We start from the raw sequence: 22,824 nt of genomic DNA, 5'->3' as shown, positions 1-22,824 counted from the left end.
TTTCAACCCAGCATCAATAGATATTACCACAATGGTCTGGATTTGACATTGTCAGCATCTTCTAGACCAAATCTTTTAATAAATTTAATTAACATGAGCTGCTAATTATAAGTGAACATCTAATTAACAAAAACTTTAGCAGTATTTTATTTATTCATCAATTCACATTATTTTGTATTTTAAAAACATAATAAAATATATTATATCCTATGGGAAAAAATTGATAAAATCTATTGAGCAAAATAATAACGAGACATTTACTTTTTTGTAAGCGATCCAGTCGAAAACCCGGTCAATGTCAGCAGCTTCAAAAACCTCCTGGGAGATGGGATGAGAACTTGCCAAACCGTCAAGTAGCATCACCTCATGAAGCACGTCAGTCAGGAACCTCTGCTTCTCCTGTAGAACACACACACCCACACAAAGAAGTTAGAATGCATTGATATTTTAAATTGCTGATGTATTATTTAAGCGATTTTAATAGTCAATTGTTTTTACCGAATGCACCGAATTGTTATAGTTTTGGCTGCTGAGCCTCTCTCTCTCTCTCTCTCTCTCTCTCTCACTCACACACACACACACACACACACACACACACACACACACACACACACACACAGACAGACAGACAGACAGACAGACAGACAGACAGACAGACAGACAGATAGATAGATAGATAGATATAGATATATACAGTATATCATTAGAGACTCAACAGCCAAATAACACTATACCACAATAACAATTTTAGACTTAAATGTGGAAGTAGGAATATTTTTTTCACACTAGATATTCACTAAATTCTCTATAATATTAATCTAAGACTAACTGACAACACCATAATCTTTCTGGTCATAAAAAAGTGACAAATAAGGCAAACAAAGATTTATATCAGGCACATCATAACATAAAGGCTTAGACACAAATGCTATTTTCGACTCAGAAGAGCATTATGACTGCAGTAAAAACCTCAGTAAAACCTGTGTATATACTTAGAACTGTTAAGTACAACTCTATATAATACCATTTTATGAAGCATAAAAAAAACAACCAAAAGGGTAATATCAATCAACCATATATATGCCATATATATATATATATATATATATATATATATATATATATATATATATATATATATACACACACACACACACACACACACACACACACACACACACACACACACACACACACACACTCACATTTATAGTACCCTTACCACTTTTAGTAAATGTAAGTTTTCAATTATTCCTAATAGTCTATTATTTTAATCCCATTGTGTTTCTCTTAGATGTGCTGCTACACTGCTTTATACACAAATTAACATAAAATAATTTATAATGTAAAAATATATAAATGGAAAATGTTAAGTAATATAATTTTTTTTGCCATATTAGAATGAATGATTAGAACACACCTATCAGGCATAACTTAATTGCCACTAATCAGGCATAAAATTATGACCACCTGTCTAATATTGTGTTGGTCCCCCTTTTGCTCCCAAAACATTTCTGACCCTTTGAGCATTAACAGCAGTAACTTCTTCCACAATTTGAGCTACAGGAGCTCGTCTGTTGAATCGGACCACACGTGCCAGCTCTCACTCCCCGCCTGCATCAATGAGACTTGGCCAGTACACCACTGTTCCTTCCTTCACTTCCTTCACTTTTGATAGATTCTGACCACTGCAGACTGGGAACGGCCCACAGAAGCTGCAGTTTTGGAGATGCTCTGACCCAGTGGTCTAGACATCACAATTTGGCCCATTTTAAACTTGCACAAATTCTTATGCTTACCCATTTTTCCTGCTTAACACAACATTAAGGACAAAATTTTACTTGTTGCCTTATATACCGTAACTCACCCACTAACAGGTGCCAAGATGAAAAGTTAATCAGTGTTATTTACTTTACTGCTCATAATCTTATGCCTTCTTGGTGTATGGTCATATACACAATCTGGCTTAGTTGTAAATATTTGCAATATTTCCAGTTGAGGTAAATATATAAGAGTTCTTAGACAAATTTCTCTCTCTCTCTCTCTCTCTCTCTCTCTCTCTCTCTCTCTCTCTCTATTTCTCTTTCATTAAAACACAGCAAAAGATAAAACAGCTTTAACAATGGACCAAAAGAGAAATATAAAGGAAATAAAAGAGTGAATAAAGGCAGTGTAAAACAGCAATCTATACCAATAACACTGACTGGACATTGGCGATATGCATCAACAAATTTCTATTACTAAAAGAAACAGATGCTAATGTAGGGTGAAATTACTTGTAATAGAATTGAGTGCATGGCACAGTTAACTGTGGATAATGCAACAGTGTAATGGGAAATGTGATTCGCTCAATAAGCTACATCAAAAGGGGAGGTTATTCTACCATATTTCACTTTAATGATATAAGCAAAGCAGATTAGTGAATTATAGAAGATTGTGCCCTACCTTTATGCACTGATTCATATTCTGATTTAAAAGTTTCTGTGTTTATCAAGCAAAAGTTAATTTTTATTTAATTTATTTGGATTTTATCACTCAATCTCCTGGAACTCCGGGGTGATAATAGAATAGAAAAATTTACCTATGATTAAAAGTTAAGCTTTAGGGGAGATCTGAAGTAGCACACATGGAAGAATAATTTAAGAATAACCACCAGAGGTGCAAAAATTGGGTATGCAGTATATGGAGTGGATAGGGGCACTACACATTGGAGGTGTGGGGGGAGGGGTGCATGCAGTGTATTTATTATTGTATTTACCCCTCTATTTTTGGGAGCGGAAGGTGGGAGGTGCCAACCGTGATCTTGCATACCCCTCTGCAAATGTGCAGTTGCACCTCTGTCTATTACCACGGAAAAACATTTTTCAACACACAAGAGAGAAAAGGTTGTTGATAACAGCTAAAGCAGCTGTGTTTGTTCTATCATTGTTCCTTTTCTTTCAAATTTGACCAGGCCTAATAGCATTTAAATATTTTTTTTTCTACTTATCAACTATTGTAGGATTGTACATTTAAAGCAATTCCTCATATGTGTTCCTATGCACATCAATGTCAATGTGCCTTGCAACTGCATTTTCAAGATTTCTTGCACATCAGCTGGGATGCATTGCTGGGATAAAAAATTCAAGGTATTGCTTGGCAAAATCACCTAAAAGACTCAAAACTTGCCCAAAAATCCAGCCACTGGAAAAAAAGAGATTAAATGATAATTCTTTATTTTCTTAGCCAATGCATGGAGAAACAAGCTCACTCTGGTATGCACAAATGTTTCATTTGTAATATCTGCAGAATGCCTTTTTGTCATATTCTACTATGGGAGTGCTATAATCCCCCTTTCCCTCCTTCAATCTGTATAATGTAATGAAATAAACATTTCTATTCATTGTAGATACACAGCCTGCACACATTCCGTGTGTTTGTCGTAGCCTATGCTTGAGCAAATTGATTTAATTGCAATATAATTAATTTGCTTCAAAATAAAGTCTTGGTGGCTATGGAAATATTCCCTTCAAAATAACCAAGCACTAAGCTGTTCCTAAAGTGCATTCTCTCAGCACCACTACTACCACATGAATATGACGTATCACAATAATACAGAGGCCAAGGCATGTCCTGAGAGTCACAGAGAATATAGATTAACATGGCAGAGGTAGAGCTGCATCTTCAGAACTGGTTTCTTTTTTCTTTTGTTTTGCACTACAAAGGCCTGTTTGTAAAAAGGCCACACCTTAGAAGTCAAAGGCACTTAGGTAAACTTGTTCTTTTTTTCTTTTGTTTTGAACTACAAATGCTTTTTTGTAAAAGGGACATGTTTTAGAAGTCAGAAGGCACTTAATTAAACTTTAGATTTGCTGTCTGTCTGAACCAAAGAAATAAAAGTGAACTATTAGTACGATATTGAATTGCATATCATCATACTTTTTCCATTGCATCATGTTGCATTGAATCGCATTGTGTTGAATCAAACCAAAATCGGATTGCAATCGCATTGTAATAGGGGGAAAATCTTCTACTGATCGTATCGCATCAGTAGCTGCTTCATATTATATGTGTCGTATCCTTGGCTATGCATCAAGATGCGAATAACATCAACCTCAGTCATGGAGATGCACATCCCCACTGAGAACTGTTATGTGTTTAGCTTCTTATTTGACCACAATACAACAGCAATATGGTTCAATTTCAAATCATAATTTATGCAATATGTTGGCCTAAACAGAGATACTCCCCTCAGCCTGTAATAGGCTTGTAAAATCCTGCAATAAAAAAAAAATTTAAGGTTTAACAAAAAAGGGGAAGAGAGAGAGTGGGGAGAAAGAAAGACCAAATGTATATACATAATTTATTGTTTCTCATATGAGTCACTTATGTGCATAATAAAAATGAGTGCCATTAAAAGAGTCTCCATCTGGCCAATACGTGCTTTTATTAGAGTGATGACACCCAGTGCCATTTCATTTATAGTCTCTGATCTCTCTCTTACAGAGAGACCATAAAAGTAAAGTGCAAAGTGAGTGCAGCTGAGCAGACACCTAGCCCTATGCATCTGACAGCTTAAAGGTCTGACAATTTCATCTGAGAACACCAGTGCAGAAATAAATAATAGGAATAATTTAATAAACATCTTTATCATTCAATTTCAGTGCACTGTGATCGCTTTATCACAGTGGAATCATCTTGACGGATGATGAATTGTGTTCGAGATAAGCATGTAAAAATATTTTTTTCTTTGTCCGTGTTATAATAACTTGTGTCTGTCTTGAACTTCAGCTTTTTCGCACTGCAGTGAGGTTGGTAGGGAGGAATGATTAAATTATATAGCAGATGAAAATAATGCAATATCAGCTCAGGAAACAGCTTTGAAACAGTTTTACTCTTCCTCACCCCTCCTTATTTTCCTTCTTACTGTATGTCTGAGCTGCAGGTGCTAATCTCATGAATATTTATTCTGGTTTTATAGTGATAATGATCGTGCATCATAATGCAGCTAATGTTTCCATCTGTGCTAATGTCCTTGTATTAAGCATCTCTAAAACTTTTCTCTAAAACTCTAATGTGGTTTATGTAGGTCTTGGAGTAAACTGAATGCATTGAAATATATCACATAATAGCATATAGTAGCTTACCCAGAATAAGCTAAACACTGGTTACACTTTCTGTTATGCTAAAGAAGGCATAGTGCTAGCCTGATTTGGAGCAATGCGTATCTTTAGAGAGAAGGATCTTTGTACATCATCAATACAATGCAACCCTGACTATCCTCTGCTGTCCATCCTGTGAGGGAACATTTATATTCCTGTGGTAAAAAAATCCTCCAGAATAATAATGTTTCTATTCACAGGGCTCAAGTGGAGAATTTGATAAATAAGAAAACAATGCAAATAAAATGCTTGGGCCTTCACAGCTATCTGTGCCCAATTGAGAATTTACTAAAGATTCTTGGTGTTACACAGTTGTTCCTTCCAATATCATCAAAACTTCAGTTGAGGAAATGAAGTATGAAAGTATGATTTCTTCTACCTACAGTTTAAGCAATATTCAGAATCAATGATAAACTTTACTCAAGGTGTTCACATGGCTCACAGAGTTTCAACACCTTATTTTAGCATTGGCTGCTGATACACAATATTGACAAAAGTTTGGAGACACCTAGTCATATGCATGGTATGTGCTTTTTTTAGCATCGCATTCCACATCAAGTCCCAAATTGCTCTTTATCCCAAAGGTGTTCAACAGGGTTAAGGTAAGAGCACGATAGCAAGAGATATTTTACTTCAACCCATGCAAAGAATATTGTCATGGAGTTTGTTTTGTGCACAGGGGCATTGTCTTGCTGGAACATGTTTGGGTCTCCTTGTTCAAGTGAAGGGAAAATGTCATGCTTCTGTTTCTAATGACATCCTGTTACATTGTGTACCTCCAGCTTTGCAATAACAGGTGTCCCAATTTTGACATTATAGTGTATGTTATGTTTATCATTTACTTTGTACCCCACTTGTGCATTGATACTGTAAGTAACTATGGCCTATACAGTAGGTTGCAGGTCACTTTAGCTAATGCTACACAATTGATGATGTCATATTAGAGGAATAACATATACAAAAATCACAGCTCTGTTCAATTTCAGTGCAGTTAGGGGGAAGAAATGCAACATTTAAAATAGCTTGTTTTATTATTTATTATTAACATTTATGAACATAAAGTGTTATTTTATTATTATTATTATTTTTTTTTTTACCAATTTTAAATAAAAGGGCTGCTTAGTTTTAACAAAAAAATTAAAAATAGAAAATAGAATACAAATAAATCAAATTAATGCCTTTTATTATACTGATTAAATTGAGAAATTAATTAAATAGGCACAAATGAATTGATTAAATAAAATTAAATAAATGGAAACATTTTAAATAGTTTAAGATATGTTCTGCTTATTTCAGCCCAGTTTAACAAATGTTTTCATTTAGGAAACACACAAATAGTTATTTATTCATTCAATTTATTTATTTTTAAATTATTTTGTAATTTATTTCTTCCATTCTTCATTCATTCATTTACTCCCTCGATATGTGGAATTGTGTCACAATGTGGAATTATGGATTTTCACATTTTAGGAGAAATTCTTGATGTACATAAAACGCAAAGCAAATCGATGGACTGTCGTAATAATGATACATTTACGGCTTTTGGCAGATGCCCTGATCAAGAGTGGCTTATTACTGAGCAGGGGAGGGTTAAGGGCATTGCTTAAGGGCCCAGCAGTGGCTGCTTAGTGGTTGTGGGATTTAAACTTGTGACCTTCCGATCCAAAGTCCAATGCCTTAACCACTGAGCTATTACCTCCCTCTTAATGATAGCGATGACAGGAAGGCATGCGCAGAACAAATAATTTTTTTCCGTGTTTCCAGTACAGCTCGAGTAGCCACAGTGATACTGTGCTTAAAGTGTGCAGAGACCAAACAAACTTGAGGTCCACCACTTAATGTGTCCGCCACCTATGTTTCGCACATAAAACAAGTATTTTATTTAATACACATGTGCACCATATTGAAACCACTGTACTAAAATGGTTCGGTATGAATACATATTCACCCCTTGTCATATGATTACATTTTTGAATAGATAATATGCAACTTGATGTTAGGAAAAAAAGGACATTCACTGAGAGCCAGCAAACTGTGTTGACTAAACTGTACAGACACAATAAACAAGTAATAATCATAATGATAATTGGGTCAAAAAAGAAGGAAAAAAACAGTGGATGCAACACACACAACATAAACAGCATAAACAAAAGCATGTAGAATCCAAAACATGACTTTTTAATAGCACGGATACAGCCTACAGCAATAGATAACTCTGGCTGACTCTGATTCGTAAACAGCCAGAACGGTAAACACAATCATCACGATTCAGTAGGTGCTAAAACCTTGCTTTTTGTTATTCTGATGGCGGCCTCTTCCATTTTTTTCCACGTGCCAAGCCTCAAGTGATTTTGTCTATCGCCCCATAACTGCATTAAGAGCCTCTTCAACATAAGTGGGTTTTTTCTTGCCCATGTTATGGTAATTGCTAGAGCTGTTAAATTTTGATTCAGTGAGGCAGATTCTACCCGAGACTGTGTCTGTCAAATTCGATATCAAACTGTAGCTTGTGTTGCCTAGTGCAGGTTCTGAAACATTTTAATAATATCGGTAAATATGTGGGGTAGCTGGATTGTAATTACAGTCTGCAGTTCTGCCTGAGACAATGCAGAAAATATTCCTTTTTCTCATTGTGTGAGTACATTCCATGAAAATGTAATAGCAAGAAAGTAAAACACTTTACACAGCTTTTATTCAATTAGAACACAACACGCCAGGCATGATGGTTGTCATGGCAATATGTCAGCCATTATGCAAGACTATTTCATTCTAAAATTGCTGCAATGCTACTGTAACAATATATTTTATTACAGTCACCTCAAGTCAAGGACCACTGGACAAATGAGTACAAGGTCTTTGCCAAGCCCATGCACTATACATTTATTCATTTATTCCTGTCCTGATGAAGTGGTTGAGAAGGTCAGCCCAGATTTTTCATTTACGTTTGCATTTACACCATTTGGCGACTTATAGATATGCTCTGTAGTCCCTGTCAGAAACAAATCTACATGCTAGATTAAACAGTTATTAGTCAATTCTATCAAAATAAAAATTTGTTATACATGTGTTTCTGCAGGAACAAACATGTACACTTGCTTCTATCATGAAGTTAGTACAGTAACATTCCAGAACCATCTGAGATATCCAGATCCCACACAAAACCGTTCAGGTCCTTGATCCAGAAAGAGGTACTTGATATACATAGTGCTAGCTGAACTTGAGTTGAATCTGCAGCGCAGATAGATTCTGTTGATTTAGTGAGTATCTGCAAGTCAAGTCAAGTGGTTTTTATTGTCTTTCCAATCTACCGTATAATTGTATTGTACCTGATTTTTTGTGATATATATATATATATATTATAACATTTCACCCATTTGCCCTAGCATAGTTGATCAAGGGTTTTTCATGGATGCATATAGACATCACTACTAATTATTGATTAAATCTAAATTTTTGGGGTTTTTGGCCAACTTTCCGTTGCTAACCCACTCATTTTTTTAATTAAGCTCACCCACCTGAAAAGTCTATATTTGTCCAAAGTATATGCTTTTTATTAATTTGCAGTCTTATGTTCCTTCACTTTCAGTCAACAGACTTTGTATAAGTAGCCTTTCTGCAACTTTCCTCACAATTTCATTTCTTGCTCCTATGAGTTATGATGGACAACAACTATTCCTAGTCAGTGCCTGGGTGGCATGATGTATGTCAGGTCACAGTCTTAGTCACAATCAAACTCCCAACAATCAGTACAGCGTTCCAATATGGCCGACACAAATACGAACGCACAGGAAATGCACAGATTTACAGGTGTACCCAATCACATGCATGCAGATGCTATATAAATAGAGGCTTTTGTGCACCAACACTCTGCGGAATATTGTTCTATGTGACTTGTTCCAAAAATTTACAGAGTTGTGCTATTTCATGTAATCGATTACCCTCTTATTGTTTACATATCTTTTTTTCATTTTGGATTTCTCTCTTGTCCCTTGTGACTTTGTGCCTATTGCTGAGCATGATTCTTGCCTGATAATTTGGATCTTTCTGCATGTTTATTAAAGGCTGCTGTATCTGTGCTTGTGAGGCTGTGTTTTACATAAAAATGTAACTCTAATTTTCTTAGAATTAAACCAACAGCACTCACTATGATATACAAACACTTGAATAATGTCTTGTAGCCATGAATTAAGGGAGTCTTTTATCCAAAAAAAGTTCCCTTATTATTATTCACAGTCAGACGCCAATTGTAAGTCAATCATGTCCTTGTTAGAGCAAACTCCTTATCATCTGTGTAATCTTGAGGCTTTCACAGAACTGATATTGAATTCTTATCCTAGCAGCCTCTTCCAATTAATAAAGTTTGTCAAGAAAAATACTGAGGGTGAGTCATATGTGTCCAGAGTATCCAAAATATAGCCAAAAGTCTAAAGCTACAATTACAAAACTGATCACTGTCCTTGTAGCACCGTGAAGGTGCTCTACTATGAAGTACACCTATAAACAATTTGTTTTACTTTTTTCTTGACAATCCTTGACTGTTGCAAAATACAAGCCAGAGTTGGTAATGTTCAAATCCAGTAGGATTTCCCTCTTATTCATGAGTTTTATTGTATATTTATTATTTATTTATTACATATCAGCAAAGAAATCTACCAGTAGCAGTCTGGAGTCATTGAGGGGTACCAAGAATACTGAATTGTCTTCTAGATCTATCTGTCTGTCTGTCTGTCTGTCTGTCTGTCTGTCTGTCTGTCTGTCTGTGTGCTCTCTCTGTGTTCACCTAACCGTTTATATTTCTGCTACATATTTCTAGGTTTCATTTCCCAAATAACTGAAGCAGGTGATAAAACATGAAACAAGCTGAAAGAAAACATCACTGAACCTTAACATTTTCAGTTTGCTATTAAATATTTGAAGGCAGGTTATTTTGGATTTTTAATGAGACCAAGGGCAATAGTGCCAACAATAGTTACAAAGAGTGCAGATGTATGCATACAGTCATGTCAGGTGATAAGTAAAAATGCTCCCTAGATCTCATGTACAAGGGCTTATATTCTTCATTCCACGTTACTGAGTTTCTTGTAACATATATGCAGGTGTGTGTGAAGTATAGTTGTGAGTGTAGTGAACAAGGTGGATTATATGCTCTATGACTCCAATATTAAACTAACTAACAAACTGTACAATCAGTTTCAAACAAAAGAAGCCAGTACAGCAATGTAGTTTTAGTTATTTTTTTTTTAATAAAGGGCTTTAGATTTTTTCTTTTCTTTTTAGAGGAAATGTGGCATGGAGCAAGTAGAGCATTACAGACACAAAAACACAAATCACAAACGCAGCCGTCTTTTTGCCTTTGTATGTAACTGTCCTCAGACGCAGTTCTTGTTACGCCACTGAGACCTTGTGATGCATTCGACATACATACACCTGAATAGCTCTTATAAGACCTTCCATCAAATATTACAGCCAGCCATTACTTCACCAGACACCATTCACATTACATCTCGCAACTTATATCATGTAAGTGCTACATCAGTTTCAATTTAGTAAGGCAATGTTTTCTGCAAAACCCTGAATTTAACAACACAAATACTATCAATATTTTATGATGCCTCCAGTAAAAAGAAACCAGCAACAAAACTATTGGTGTACTACAAGAGTCTTCAGTCATTTTTGCAAAATGCAACTGCATAGTTTTATTCCAACCAAACAAAAACCACACCTGATTTCACTTTAATCAGTTGGCTTTTAAACAAATATCAAGTGTTGCCTCTATTTGGATCGTGTGAAAGCCTGCAGCCGTATCGGCCCTTTGTGGAAAAGCCTGGTATAATGATTTGAGTTTGGATGACAATTAGGAATCCTCTACAATAGAGATGTGCCTCTGCATAACTAAGGCCGATGTGATTCGCATCTCAATGCATAGCCAAAGAAACAATACATTATAGATATATATATATGAAGCAGTTACCAATGCAATGAGATATGATTTGGTTCAATTTAATAAATATAAATAAATATGATGCTATTCAATTCAATATGGTACAGATAGTTCACTTTTATTTCTTTGGTTCAGACAGACATCACATTATAAATGTACTTTAAATAACAGCCCTTTCTAGTGCAAACACATTGTATTTAATTAAGATAAGAATAAATAAAAACAGAAGCTTCTGTTTTATCTTTAGGAAGATGCAGCTCTGCCCTGTTAATCTATATTCTATGTGACTCTTAGTTCACACCTCAATCTCTGTCATATAATTACATCATATATTTATGTAGCAGCAGTGTTGCTGAAAGAACACGCTTTAGCAACAGCTTAGTGTGGAGAATTCTATCTACATAGAAAATAATAATCACAAATTATTGGTCACTTTCTAAATAATAAAAGTATAGCATGTCGACTAATATTGTTATGTAAATAAATCAGTTTTCACTGATGCAAATATGTTAAAAACTATGCATCTCAATACAAATGGCAACTTTATCTAATGCACACATTTTACATCGATGCATCACATAGTTATCTTTTATGCTGATGCACCCAAAATCTTTGTCATTCTATGGAGAACTATTACTTCCAGCAACCCATATAGACATGATGCCTTGGACTACAACTCCGAAAATGCACACACACACACACACAAACACAAACACACACGCATACACACACACTCGCATACTGATGGTCAGCCAGCTTTTAATGAGACACACCTGTTCCCAAATACACACACTCATGCCAGCTTTAATGAATACATTCACATCAGCATCATTAGTGCTATTGTTCATCACTCAGACTACACCAGGCATATTAATATTGTTTCATTATATATTTTCTGAACTATTGCGCTGTTGTTCGTTTCCCATTGTATGTTGATTGATGTTCATCTGATTCTTTGGCTGGCCTTGTTCTCAATTTTTGGTTGTGAAAAAAAAAATTAATCACAAATGCCATGAGGTCCACAAACTGCTCGTTATCCACAAACATCACTTATGTATTCTCATATATTACAATATTGAATTTTTTTGTACCCTCTTTGGCCATGCTAATGGTGTTTGTGGTTTCAATCTGATTGCATTGACACTTTCCACTGCACTAGGGGTTATGGGCAAATAGACTTTTGAAGCTATTTAAAATGCTTTGATTGTGCATAATGGCATCTTTAACTGTTATGCATTTTTTTGTCCATTATGAGACTGGTGCATGTCATCTGCCATCTGTCTTATTTTTGCTGAAAGCGCTTTGATTTTCCTTGTCAGGACGAATGACAAAAAGGATATTACATGTATGCTACCTTGATTTTTTTGAAAAAAAAAAAAAATGTTCAGGAATGACTATTTCTTTCTATTTATTTTTAAAAATTATTTAAGGGGGTGTCAACAATATTGCCACATATGGCACGTTTAAAAACACTTTTTCCTGTCTTTTTTGCTTCTGTCTAAAGACCTGTCTATGTGGTTGTGTTTGCAGTCAGTATTTTATAATGCTATTTAATTTTTTTGTAGTACAAACCCATTTCCAAAAAAGTTGGGACACTGTACAAATTGTGAATAAAAAAGGAATGCAATAATTTACAAATCTCATAAAACTATATTTTATTCACAATAGAATATAGATGTGAGACATTTTGAGGACCAATTTGCAACTTATTAGGACAATTGGCAACATGATTGGGTATAAAAAGAGCCTCTCAGAGTGGCAGTGTCTCTCAGAAGTCAAGATAGACAGAGGATCACCAATTCCCCCAATGCTGCGGCGAAAAATAGTGGACCAATATCAGAAAGGAGTTTCTCAGAGAAAAATTGCAAAGAGTTTGAAGTTATCATCAGTTACAGTCATAATTTCATCCAAAGATTCAGAGACTCTGGAACAATCTCTGTGCGTAAGGATCAAGGCCGGAAAACCATACCGGATGCCTGTGATATTTGGGCCTTTAGACGACACTGCATCACATACAGGAATGCTACTGTAATGGAAATCACAACATGGGCTCAGGAATACTTCCAGAAAACATTGTCGGTGAACACAATCCACCATGCCTTTCACCGTTTCCGGCTAAAAAATATCAAAAAAGAAGCCATATCTAAACATGATCCAGAAGCGTAGGTGTTTTCTCTGGGCCAAGACTTCTATATATACTCACCGGCCACTTTATGGGGTACACCTGTCCAACTGCTCATTAACGCAAATTTCTAATGAGCCAATTACATGGCAGCAACTCAATGCATTTAGGCATGTAGACATGGTCAAGACGATCTGCTGCAGTTTAAACCGAGCATCAGAATGGGGAAGAAAGGAGATTTAAGTGACTTTGAACGTGGCATGGTTGTTGGTGCCAGACGGGCTAGTCTGAGTATTTCAGAAACTGCAGATCTACTGGGATTTTCACACACAACCATCTCTAGGGATTACAGATAATGTCAGATTACCGAAAAAGAGAAAATATCCAGTGAGCAGCAGTTCTGTTTGCGCAAATGCCTTGTTGATGCCAGAGGTCAAAGGAGAATGGCCAGACTTTTTCGAGCTGATAGAAAGGCTACAGTAACTCAAATAACCACTCGTTACAACCGAGGTATGCAAAAGAGCATCTTTGAACGCACAACACGTCAAACCTTGAGGCGGATGGGCTACAGCAGCAGAAGACCACATCGGGTGCCACTCCGGATAGCTAAGAACAGGAAACTGAGGCTACGATTCACACAGGCTCACCAAAATTGGACAATAAAAGATTGGAAAAACGTTGCCTGGTCTGATGAGTCTCGATTTCTGCTGCGACATTCGGATGGTAGGGTCAGAATTTGGCATCAACAACATGAAAGCATGGATCCATTCTGCCTTGTATCAACGGTTCAGGCTGGTGGTGGTGGTGTAATGGTGTGGGGGATATTTTCTTGGCACACTTTGGGCTCATTAGTACCAATTGAGCATCGTGTCAACGCCACAGCCTACTTGACTATTGTTGCTGACCATGTCCATCCCTTTATGACCACAGTGTACCCATCTTCTGATGGCTACTTCCAGCAGGATAACGCGCCATGTCAAAAAGCGCGAATCATCTCAGACTGGTTTCTTGAACATGACAATGAGTTGACTGTACTCAAATGGCTTTCACAGTCACCAGATCTTAATCCAATAGAGCACCTTTGGGATGTGGTGGAACGGGAGATTTGCATCATGGATGTGCAGCCGACAAATCTGCAGCAACAGTGTGATGCTATCATGTCAATATGGACCAAAATCTCTGAGGAATGTTTCCAGCACCTTGTTGAATCTATGCCACGAAGGATTAAGACAGTTCTGAAGGCAAAAGGGGGTCCAACCCGGTACTATTACCTAATAAAGTACCTAATAAAGTGGCCGGTGAGTGTATATGATCTCTCATTGTAATATATTAGGTACATTTACTAGTTAATGACAACAATTATCTATAATATGAAATAAAATTCTACTTATTTCAGTTTTGATGCATAGCTATAAATAGAACATTAATGCAGGAACGTACCATGTTCCACTTTGGGAAGAGAAAATCAGTCCCAACATACTCAAAGAAATGAGCAAATCCCTCTTTGAGCCATACGTCCTCCCACCAGACTGGAGTAACCAGGTCTCCAAACCACTGTAAAGAAAAAGAAACACAGCTAATAAACAGAAGTACATATACTTTACATACCTGGTCAAGTATATCACACTGTAAGGGGACAAATTCGCTTTGGCTTTATAATGCCATTGTTTGTGTAAGACTAAAATAGTAGCATAATAAAGGTTTATTAGTAGAGCGTACAGTATAAGTATTACAGGGCCTGTGTTTATCTTGCAGTTTCTTCTTCCTCTTTCGGCTTTTCCCTTAAGGGATCGCCACAGCAGATCATCCATTTCCATACCACCCTGTCCTTTACATTTTCCTCTTTCAAACAAACTACCAGCACCCCATGTCCCTCCTCTGCACACAACAAAACCATCTCAATAGCACCTCCCTCACCTTGTTTCCAAAACAACTTAAATGTGCTGTTCCTCTAATAAACTCGTTTCTCATCCTGTCCATCCTCGTCATTCCCAACGAAAATCTCAGCATCTTCAGCTCTGCCACCTCTAGCTCCACCTTCTGTCTTTAAATCATTGACACTGTCTGTAAAACCATACAACATAGCAGGTCTCACCACAGTCTTATAAAGGCTTATCTCAACCTGCTCCCTACTCTTACCATAAATAACAATATCATCTGCAAACAACATAGTCCATGGAAGCTCCTGTCTGACCTTGTCCATCAAACTGTCATTCACCACTGCAAACAAGAAAGGGCTCAGAGCTGATACTTGATGCAGACCCACCTCTACCTTAAACCAGCCTGTCACTCCAGCAAACTTCACTGCTGTCACATCACCTTCACATACTTCTCTGCCACATCTGACTTCATCAAACAATACCACTACAAATGTACTTAAGCATTCAAAATACTATGATTTATTATGGCTATAATGTTCCTTTTATTATTTTTGTCACAAGGCTTAATGCTTAATCAACTCAGTTTATGTGAAAAAAAATGAAAGCAAAAAAAAATGTTACTCTTAACACACAAATCTATTAATAGAATTATATTAGAGTCAAACACTGATTGATATCTAATAAAATTATCGTGACCCCAAAACCTTCTTTTCAACTACTTAAAAAAAATTGTGTTGTGACAAGTTAAAGTCGATATTTTATTTTACTTATATTTTACTTCCATCATTTGTTGCTTTAAAAATGTTCTGCTTGCTTTTGAACTGATGCTGAACTGTCTGCTGGTGCTAAGTAGATACCATCAAGAGGCAATCAAAACAAGTTCAAAACAGAGCTCGCACTCTACCGTGATTGGTGTCCTCATAAATAAAAAGGAATGATTGATTTCACAAAATGTAGTTAAGAAAAAAGTACGATATATACATTTGAAATTTAGTGAAGTTCAACTAAATGTCTCCACAAATAGAAATGCTTCAGTAAAGTACAGAAAAAAAAACGTTAAGTAAAATAACAAATTACATTTACTTTGTTACTGTTCAACACTAGTTTTGATATTGTTCTGATAAAATGCAGTTCAATCTAAACCCTATATTATATTATTTTTATATATTATACTAAATGTCAGCGTGGTGTCTTTCAAAACGTGATATGGGAGTTTGAACAGTTAGCACACTAACATGAGATCCATCTATAGTATAACTCTCTTTTCCCACCATGTTCTCCACACTTTTCAATATAGCTAATTGTCTGAGAAAAAAACAATTAATGATAAGTGACTAAATCAAGTTTCTCTCTAAATAAAAACTTGTTATATTTATGTATTGAGATTATGAGTTAAATTTTGATGTGGGGGAATGTGCTGTTACTTCACATAAATAATTCCATAATTTCAAGGTATGAAAGGTATGAAAGTATAAAATATGATATCTTGGTTATTATGACCTGGGTGGTGCAAAATATTTTTTGTTCTTCCAATGTCTTAATTTAAATGATTAAATGGTACAAAACCAGCTATTTCCTGAATTTTTCACTTTTTGGTATACTTGTAAACATGTAAAATCTTATTTACCGTATTTTTCAGACTATAAGCCGCTACTTTTTTCCCACGTTTTGAACCCCGCGGCTTTAAACAACGAAGCGGCTTATTTGTGAATTTTTTTTCACAAACTTGAAACCAAAAAACTGAACCCCATAACATTAGACCAATTAAATTTCCGATCGGAAACGAAAAAACGCACCTCACCTGTGTTTTGAGCTGCACGGCATCGGGAGAAAAAAACTTTTTTTTTAAACGCACGACGATGCCAAAAGATAAACTCCGGGGAGAAATGGTTGTGAAATGAAGAAGGAAGACGGTGAACAATGACTTTCTTGGTAGGCTACTGTTAAGATACAAGCCGTTGTAACACGTTGAGTCTGGGTCAAAGGAAAGCTCGCTATCTCCAGTTGCAACAGAAATCATATAAGCACAGACAGGTTTCCAAAACTCGTGCTTTTTTATTTTTCTTGTCAACAGCATTATGGGTTAGTCAAAGAAACTTAGAAATGAGCATCAGAAAATAATAAGGACATAATCCTCGTCTTGCACACACGCAGTAATACTGGAAAAATGCAGTGCCAGGCTATTCCCAAAATACCGCAATGCTTCTAAAGGAAGCGCATGATATTTCACCCATTACCCTGTGTGTAACAGACACTGTCTTTCATTAAAGCCTGTGTAAAGTTCATTAGTTTCAGTGTAGACAGCTTATAGACAGGTGCGGCTTATTTATGTTCAAAATAAAAATATTATATATGGGTGCGCTTTATAGTTCGGAAATTACGGTATTGTTGATGTAACTTAATCAATTTGTTGTTTAAACCATGTCAGATTGCACAGGAGCTTATTTAGATTATGTTTTGGGAGAAAGGGCAGACAGATACATGCTTATGACAGACAGGTCCCTCACGGGGGTGGGGAGCAGTCATGAGTGGCCACTCTGCTCGAGGTCTCTTGGGGAGGCACATAAACTGCCTTGAGAAGCTAGCTTCCTCCCAGACCTCAAAAGCCACTAAGATTTCCTATATCAACCACCAGGGGGGTCTGTGCTCTCGCCTCCTGTAAAAGCTGGCATGCCAGATCCTCTTGTGGGCCCAGGGGACGCCCTCAAGTGGCAAGGGCCAAGATCCGGAGAATGATGGCTCCACCCCATAAGCAAATGGAGCAAATCTGGTGAAAGTTCTACAGAGCTCAGGTGGATCTGAAGCTCTATGGCTGGATGCCATGATACAGGCATGACCAAGGCTGCACCTGTATGCCTTTCCCCCTGTCGTGCTGCTCCCTGGAGTTCTAGAGAGAGTTCTAGAGAGACCCTCCTGGTGACCAGGCAGGTCATGGTTTGTGGACCTGGTAACCCTTCTCAAACACCCTCGATGGGAGCTTCCTTTCAGGAGGGATCTTCTATCTCATGCAGGGGGTCAAAATAATACACCCCCGGCCAGAATTATGGAGGCTATGGCTGTGGCCCGTAAGGGGGCGCAGCTTCTAGTCGCCGGTCTCTCCACTGAGGATGTCGTATGCCACGAGGTGGCGCTTGTTCACTGCAGTCACTGGGTAAGAACCCGTTGGTTACACGCTTTCTCCATGGCACCTGGCGATTGAGGCCTCCGGTACAACCTGCCAGCATGGGACTTGGCCATTGTTTTGGGGGCCCTGTCACCAAGCCTGACTTTGAGCCTATGTCTGAACTGTGTTCAAGAGAATAGAAGATCTTCGGGCCCTTTCAGATTGGACTCTTGTTCTCAAAGCATTTCGATGCAGCTTAAGTTCCTGAAGGTGAACATCTCCAGGTTACGTATGTAACCATGGTACCCAGAGGGAATGAGACGATGTTTCTCTATGCCACACTGCCTGCATCCAGGGAGCGCTTCTTTCTTCTTTTAGAAGCTGCCCCTGGTTTCACTCCATGTGCTTTTAAGCTTCCTGGTCGTGACGTCACCCCACGCCGCGCTTTCCATTGAACTGATTATACACGTGATTCAGAGTGAGGAATATGCAGAGGTGTTCCTAAAGCATTAAAATGCAGCGTCACATTGGCTCTGAGAACCATGGTTACATACGTAACCTGGAGAAGAAATTGACCTCGAAACTGCACCCCACCCGTCCCAACCCTAAAACAAACACATTTCTCAGTGAACAGCAAAACAATCCAAAACATCTTTTCAGGAACCATTATTCACCTGACAGGCAGGGCTCAAAAGTGCTGCTACTTTTAGGTTTGTGTGTACTGTATCTAAATAGGCTGTTATCTCGACCTCGGGTTGCTTCTACATTGACAGGCCCTGTGCTCACACGATGGCATGCGTTGGTTTGAAAGTGAGAGTATGAGCTACTCTGTGCAGATGGAAAGATGGAACGTTCACATTGTTAAATTAAACAGAAACAGAAGGCAGTTTAAAACATTCAAAATATTTTAAAGGGGGAAAAAGTAAAAGATTTAGGTGTTGAATCACTGATTCATAAAAAAAAAAAAAAAAAAACCTTTCGGCTTCCCGTATTAGGGGTTGCCACAGCGGATCATCTGTATTCATTATCCGCATGTTCGATTTGGCACGTTTTTTACGCTGGATGCCCTTCCTAACACAACCCTCCCCATTTATCCGGGCATGGGACCGGCACTAATTCATAACTATTTAAATTAAAAAATCTTAATTTCTACACTTATGAAGATGTATAATGCCATTTTACAATAATTTAATATACTGTATTGTACATCATGACACAGCAAATATCTCAGCAATTTCCTCCTACAGTGTCGACTTTCAGGCTTACTTACTTCATGTTCAGTCGCTCTATTTCATTTCTGTTAAGCTGCTATCTATTAAGAATGCTTTTACATCTTTTTCTTATACCAGCCAACTCCAGTTGTGTCCCACCTAATGAAGATTTTGGACCTTTGAAGAGAAGATGTCGACCCTGTGAGGATCCTAAACAATCTAGAGATGTACCAGCTCCAGTTGGATACCAATTATGAAGATTTTGGACATTGGACTTTAAGGATGTTTAACCACTTAATCAATTCTCGAAATAACATTTTACCTCTGCTGCTTCTCCATCATTTAACATTTAAAGTCTCTGGTATAGAGGAGTGTACAATAATGATCTCAGATTTTAAATTCAATTAGAAGTTGCTCAGGATCACTGAGTTCCACAACTCCTACTGACTGTATAAGACAGTAGAAATTAGATTTTCTCATAAGCACACACTCCGGTGCTCATGATATTTCTTACTTTTGTAAGACATTACATGTTTGTAATGTTATAAATGTATATAATCACACTCTTGGTGTCTCCCAATTGAGGATGAGATCCCCTTCTGGGTATGGTTTCTCTCAAGGTTTCTTCTTCATACCATCTAAGAGAGATTTTCCTTGCAACTGTCACCACAGGCTTGTTTATCAGAGATAAATACACAAATTTAAATACAGTGGAACCCGGTTATGTCGATGTCCTAGGGGGTCGCCAAAAAGCATCGCAATAACCGATGATCGAGATAAACGAAAATCAAAATAATATATTAACATGCTTGAAATTTCTTTATGTACATGATGTGCGTTAATAAATGAGAATGTGCATGCACGTGTTTTTGAAGGGTTTTTTTTTGCACAACAGCGTTGCTGCAATTTGTTTGATGAAGGCATGCTATAAAAATACATACAGTACATGTTTATCTGTCAGGAATCCACCTGCCACGCCCCCTTCGGCCCCCTTCGGCGTGGCAGGTGCCGCCGCTTTCTCTGAAGCTCCGGCTCGATCGCGCATATGGTGCTCGGTTAGCATCATCACCAGCTCCTATTTAAACTTCCACACTCTCACCGTCCGTTATTGTTGGTATATGTTGGTTCATGGCGGTCGTTGTTATCGCTCATGCGTATCCCGGTACGTGCCTTCCCACCGTCACTCTCTTAACGGCTGCTCTTTTCTTCCCAAAGCGCACCACGGATTCCCCCCGATCCTGCCGGTGTTCATTTTATGCTTTTGCTGGTCATCCCATGTTCCGCGCCGCCAAGCGCGGCTTTCGCCTCCCGTTCATCGCATAACATTTAACAACAAAAGGCATATGTGCACTAACTAACAGCAGAGATTCACCAGTATACAATACAACACCTGTAGCAGCTGTAAGGCTTGATTTTTCCGCCACTTCCGCGAGTTGTTCTGCGGCTGCACCGAGATAACCGACGTTAAATGGCAATTTTTTCCCCCCTAGTGCTCGAGATATCAGGGTTCGGCGACATAAAAAAGTCGACATAACCGATAAAAAATGCTAAGACAAAGCGAAAATTTGGCGGTTCCACTTTAAAAACGCCGACTTAATAGGGTTGTCGAGTTAACCGAGGTCGAGATAAGTGGGTTCCACTGTATAAGTGAATTTTGTTCTGTAATTCTTACATTCTGTAAAGCTGCTTTAAAACAATGTCCATTGTGAAAAGTGCTATAAAAATAAATTTTAATTGAAAAATTAATTGAAAGAATAACATACCAAGTTCAATATTGCTGGTATGACTATAACAAAAGAACCAAGGTTTACCTCCATCTTTATCTTCCTCTGGCCCTCTAATTTTACCTACTTTAAAGGGTTTGCATTTGAAATCTTTCAAACCAATGTTATTAATATAAAGTTTTTAATCTAAAATACAACTTTTGCAAATATAAAGGTCATAGCATTACAGGACCTGATCATACATATTAAACCAACAATGTTAAATGCTAATGGGACTACATTGTCATACATTGCAATATTCTAAGATGAAAAAATATAAAGAAAAGTGGTGTCTCACTGGATTTTCTAATCATAGACCAGAGTATAAATCCAGCAGAGATTGATGCAAATAATAAAATACCATAGATATTTAGAGCACTACTGTTAACAGGCATGAGCGTTCCTTGCAGCAAATCATGTGCAATTGCAGTCACTTTCCAAGAGCTTCCAGACAGATCTAGAACCTACTAAGGTTTTTGGGGCAATGCCTGTAAAGACACCATGGCCCACTTTTCCCGAAAAACTGAATCAATCAAATGCATAGTTTCCCATTCACAAGCAGTATGATGCATAATTTTAGGGATTACACTTGCAATGCTGTAGAGGTTAGTCCATACCCAAGAGCCAAATGTACAGGAACAACTGTATTAAAGTGTAGTTAACAGTGTAATTGTAGTAAATCTGAATAGTCCAATGGCTTCCATACTCTGGCTGTATAGAGTGGCTGAAAGATATTCATAAAAACTTACATAACAAGATCTAGCAGATAAAATGAATGACAAATCTGCAACTAAATGTCAGTTCTGGGTTTTAAGAACTTGTATCAGATGTCCTTAAAGCTTAAAAACAATCTCCAACAATGTCATAGGAACTGTCGATCCAGCACAGTCAGACACCCTCTTCAATTGTTGCTCTACATATCTAGGAGAGCATTTTGCAGTTTTTTTTCTCTGAAGAACTCATGCTACTTGGTCATACCAAACAATCCAAACAAAAGTTGGAAATGCCCCAAGCCATTGTACTGTTGACAAAAGTCAAGTGTGAAAGAATGTTATTTCAATGAAATTTTTACAAACGCTTTAAAAAAATTTGTAAAGTTACCGGTCTAAAAATCTACTTAAGTAAAAGTAAAAAGTAGCTCATTTAAAATTTAGTTATGAGTCTAATGTGAGTTATGCACTTTCGCAGCGAAGAAATGTCCCGTTATAATGTTATTTATGATGAGAGAAAACGGAAATGCAGATTGAGAATTCAGAATTCATAGAGTGAGCACATGCATTAAACAACTTTCAATTTTACTGCATTTTGCTTTCGGCTGGATCTGCATCACTGGCATCTGTCTTGTCCGTCTCCATCTGTCTTTCTTGTGAGTTTAGAGTGTTTGTTCTTCCGCACTTCAATCAATCAATCAATGCAGTAGTTTCTGAGGTGCGATTTCATTGCCCTTGCATTATTATTATTTTTTTTTTTACTGTTAATGGCCATGATTTAGAATGTAGTTAAGTACACTACTTCAAACAAAACATTACTTATGTAAAAGTAAAATCACATTTTAAAATTTACATCAAAAGGAGATGTACACAAAAATCTTCTCAATTACAGTAACATAAGTAAATGTAAGTTGTTACTCTCCACCTCTGTCAAGGGTGAGCCTCACTATGGA

The 22,824-nt window shown here is 37.2% G+C and overlaps 1 protein-coding gene across 3 annotated transcripts in view; it reads right to left on the bottom strand.

Moving 5' to 3' along the window:
• The window catches only part of LOC124400999 (thyrotropin-releasing hormone-degrading ectoenzyme-like), a 223,774-nt gene that overhangs the window by 71,162 nt on the left and 129,788 nt on the right, over nt 1–22,824 (bottom strand). For all 3 annotated transcript variants that reach the window (XM_046872859.1, XM_046872862.1, XM_046872860.1), the window contains 2 exons: nt 14,645–14,758; nt 262–399 (listed from right to left, as the gene is read on the bottom strand). In XM_046872859.1, the coding sequence (XP_046728815.1) occupies nt 262–399; nt 14,645–14,758 (252 nt within the window). The remainder of the gene's footprint in view (nt 1–261; nt 400–14,644; nt 14,759–22,824) is intronic.

The sequence above is a fragment of the Silurus meridionalis genome, chromosome 18, assembly GCF_014805685.1.
Source record: "Silurus meridionalis isolate SWU-2019-XX chromosome 18, ASM1480568v1, whole genome shotgun sequence".
Classification (NCBI taxonomy): domain Eukaryota; kingdom Metazoa; phylum Chordata; class Actinopteri; order Siluriformes; family Siluridae; genus Silurus; species Silurus meridionalis.
The sequence above is the reverse complement of the archived record's forward strand: the minus strand, read 5'-3'. Positions and strand labels throughout refer to the sequence as shown.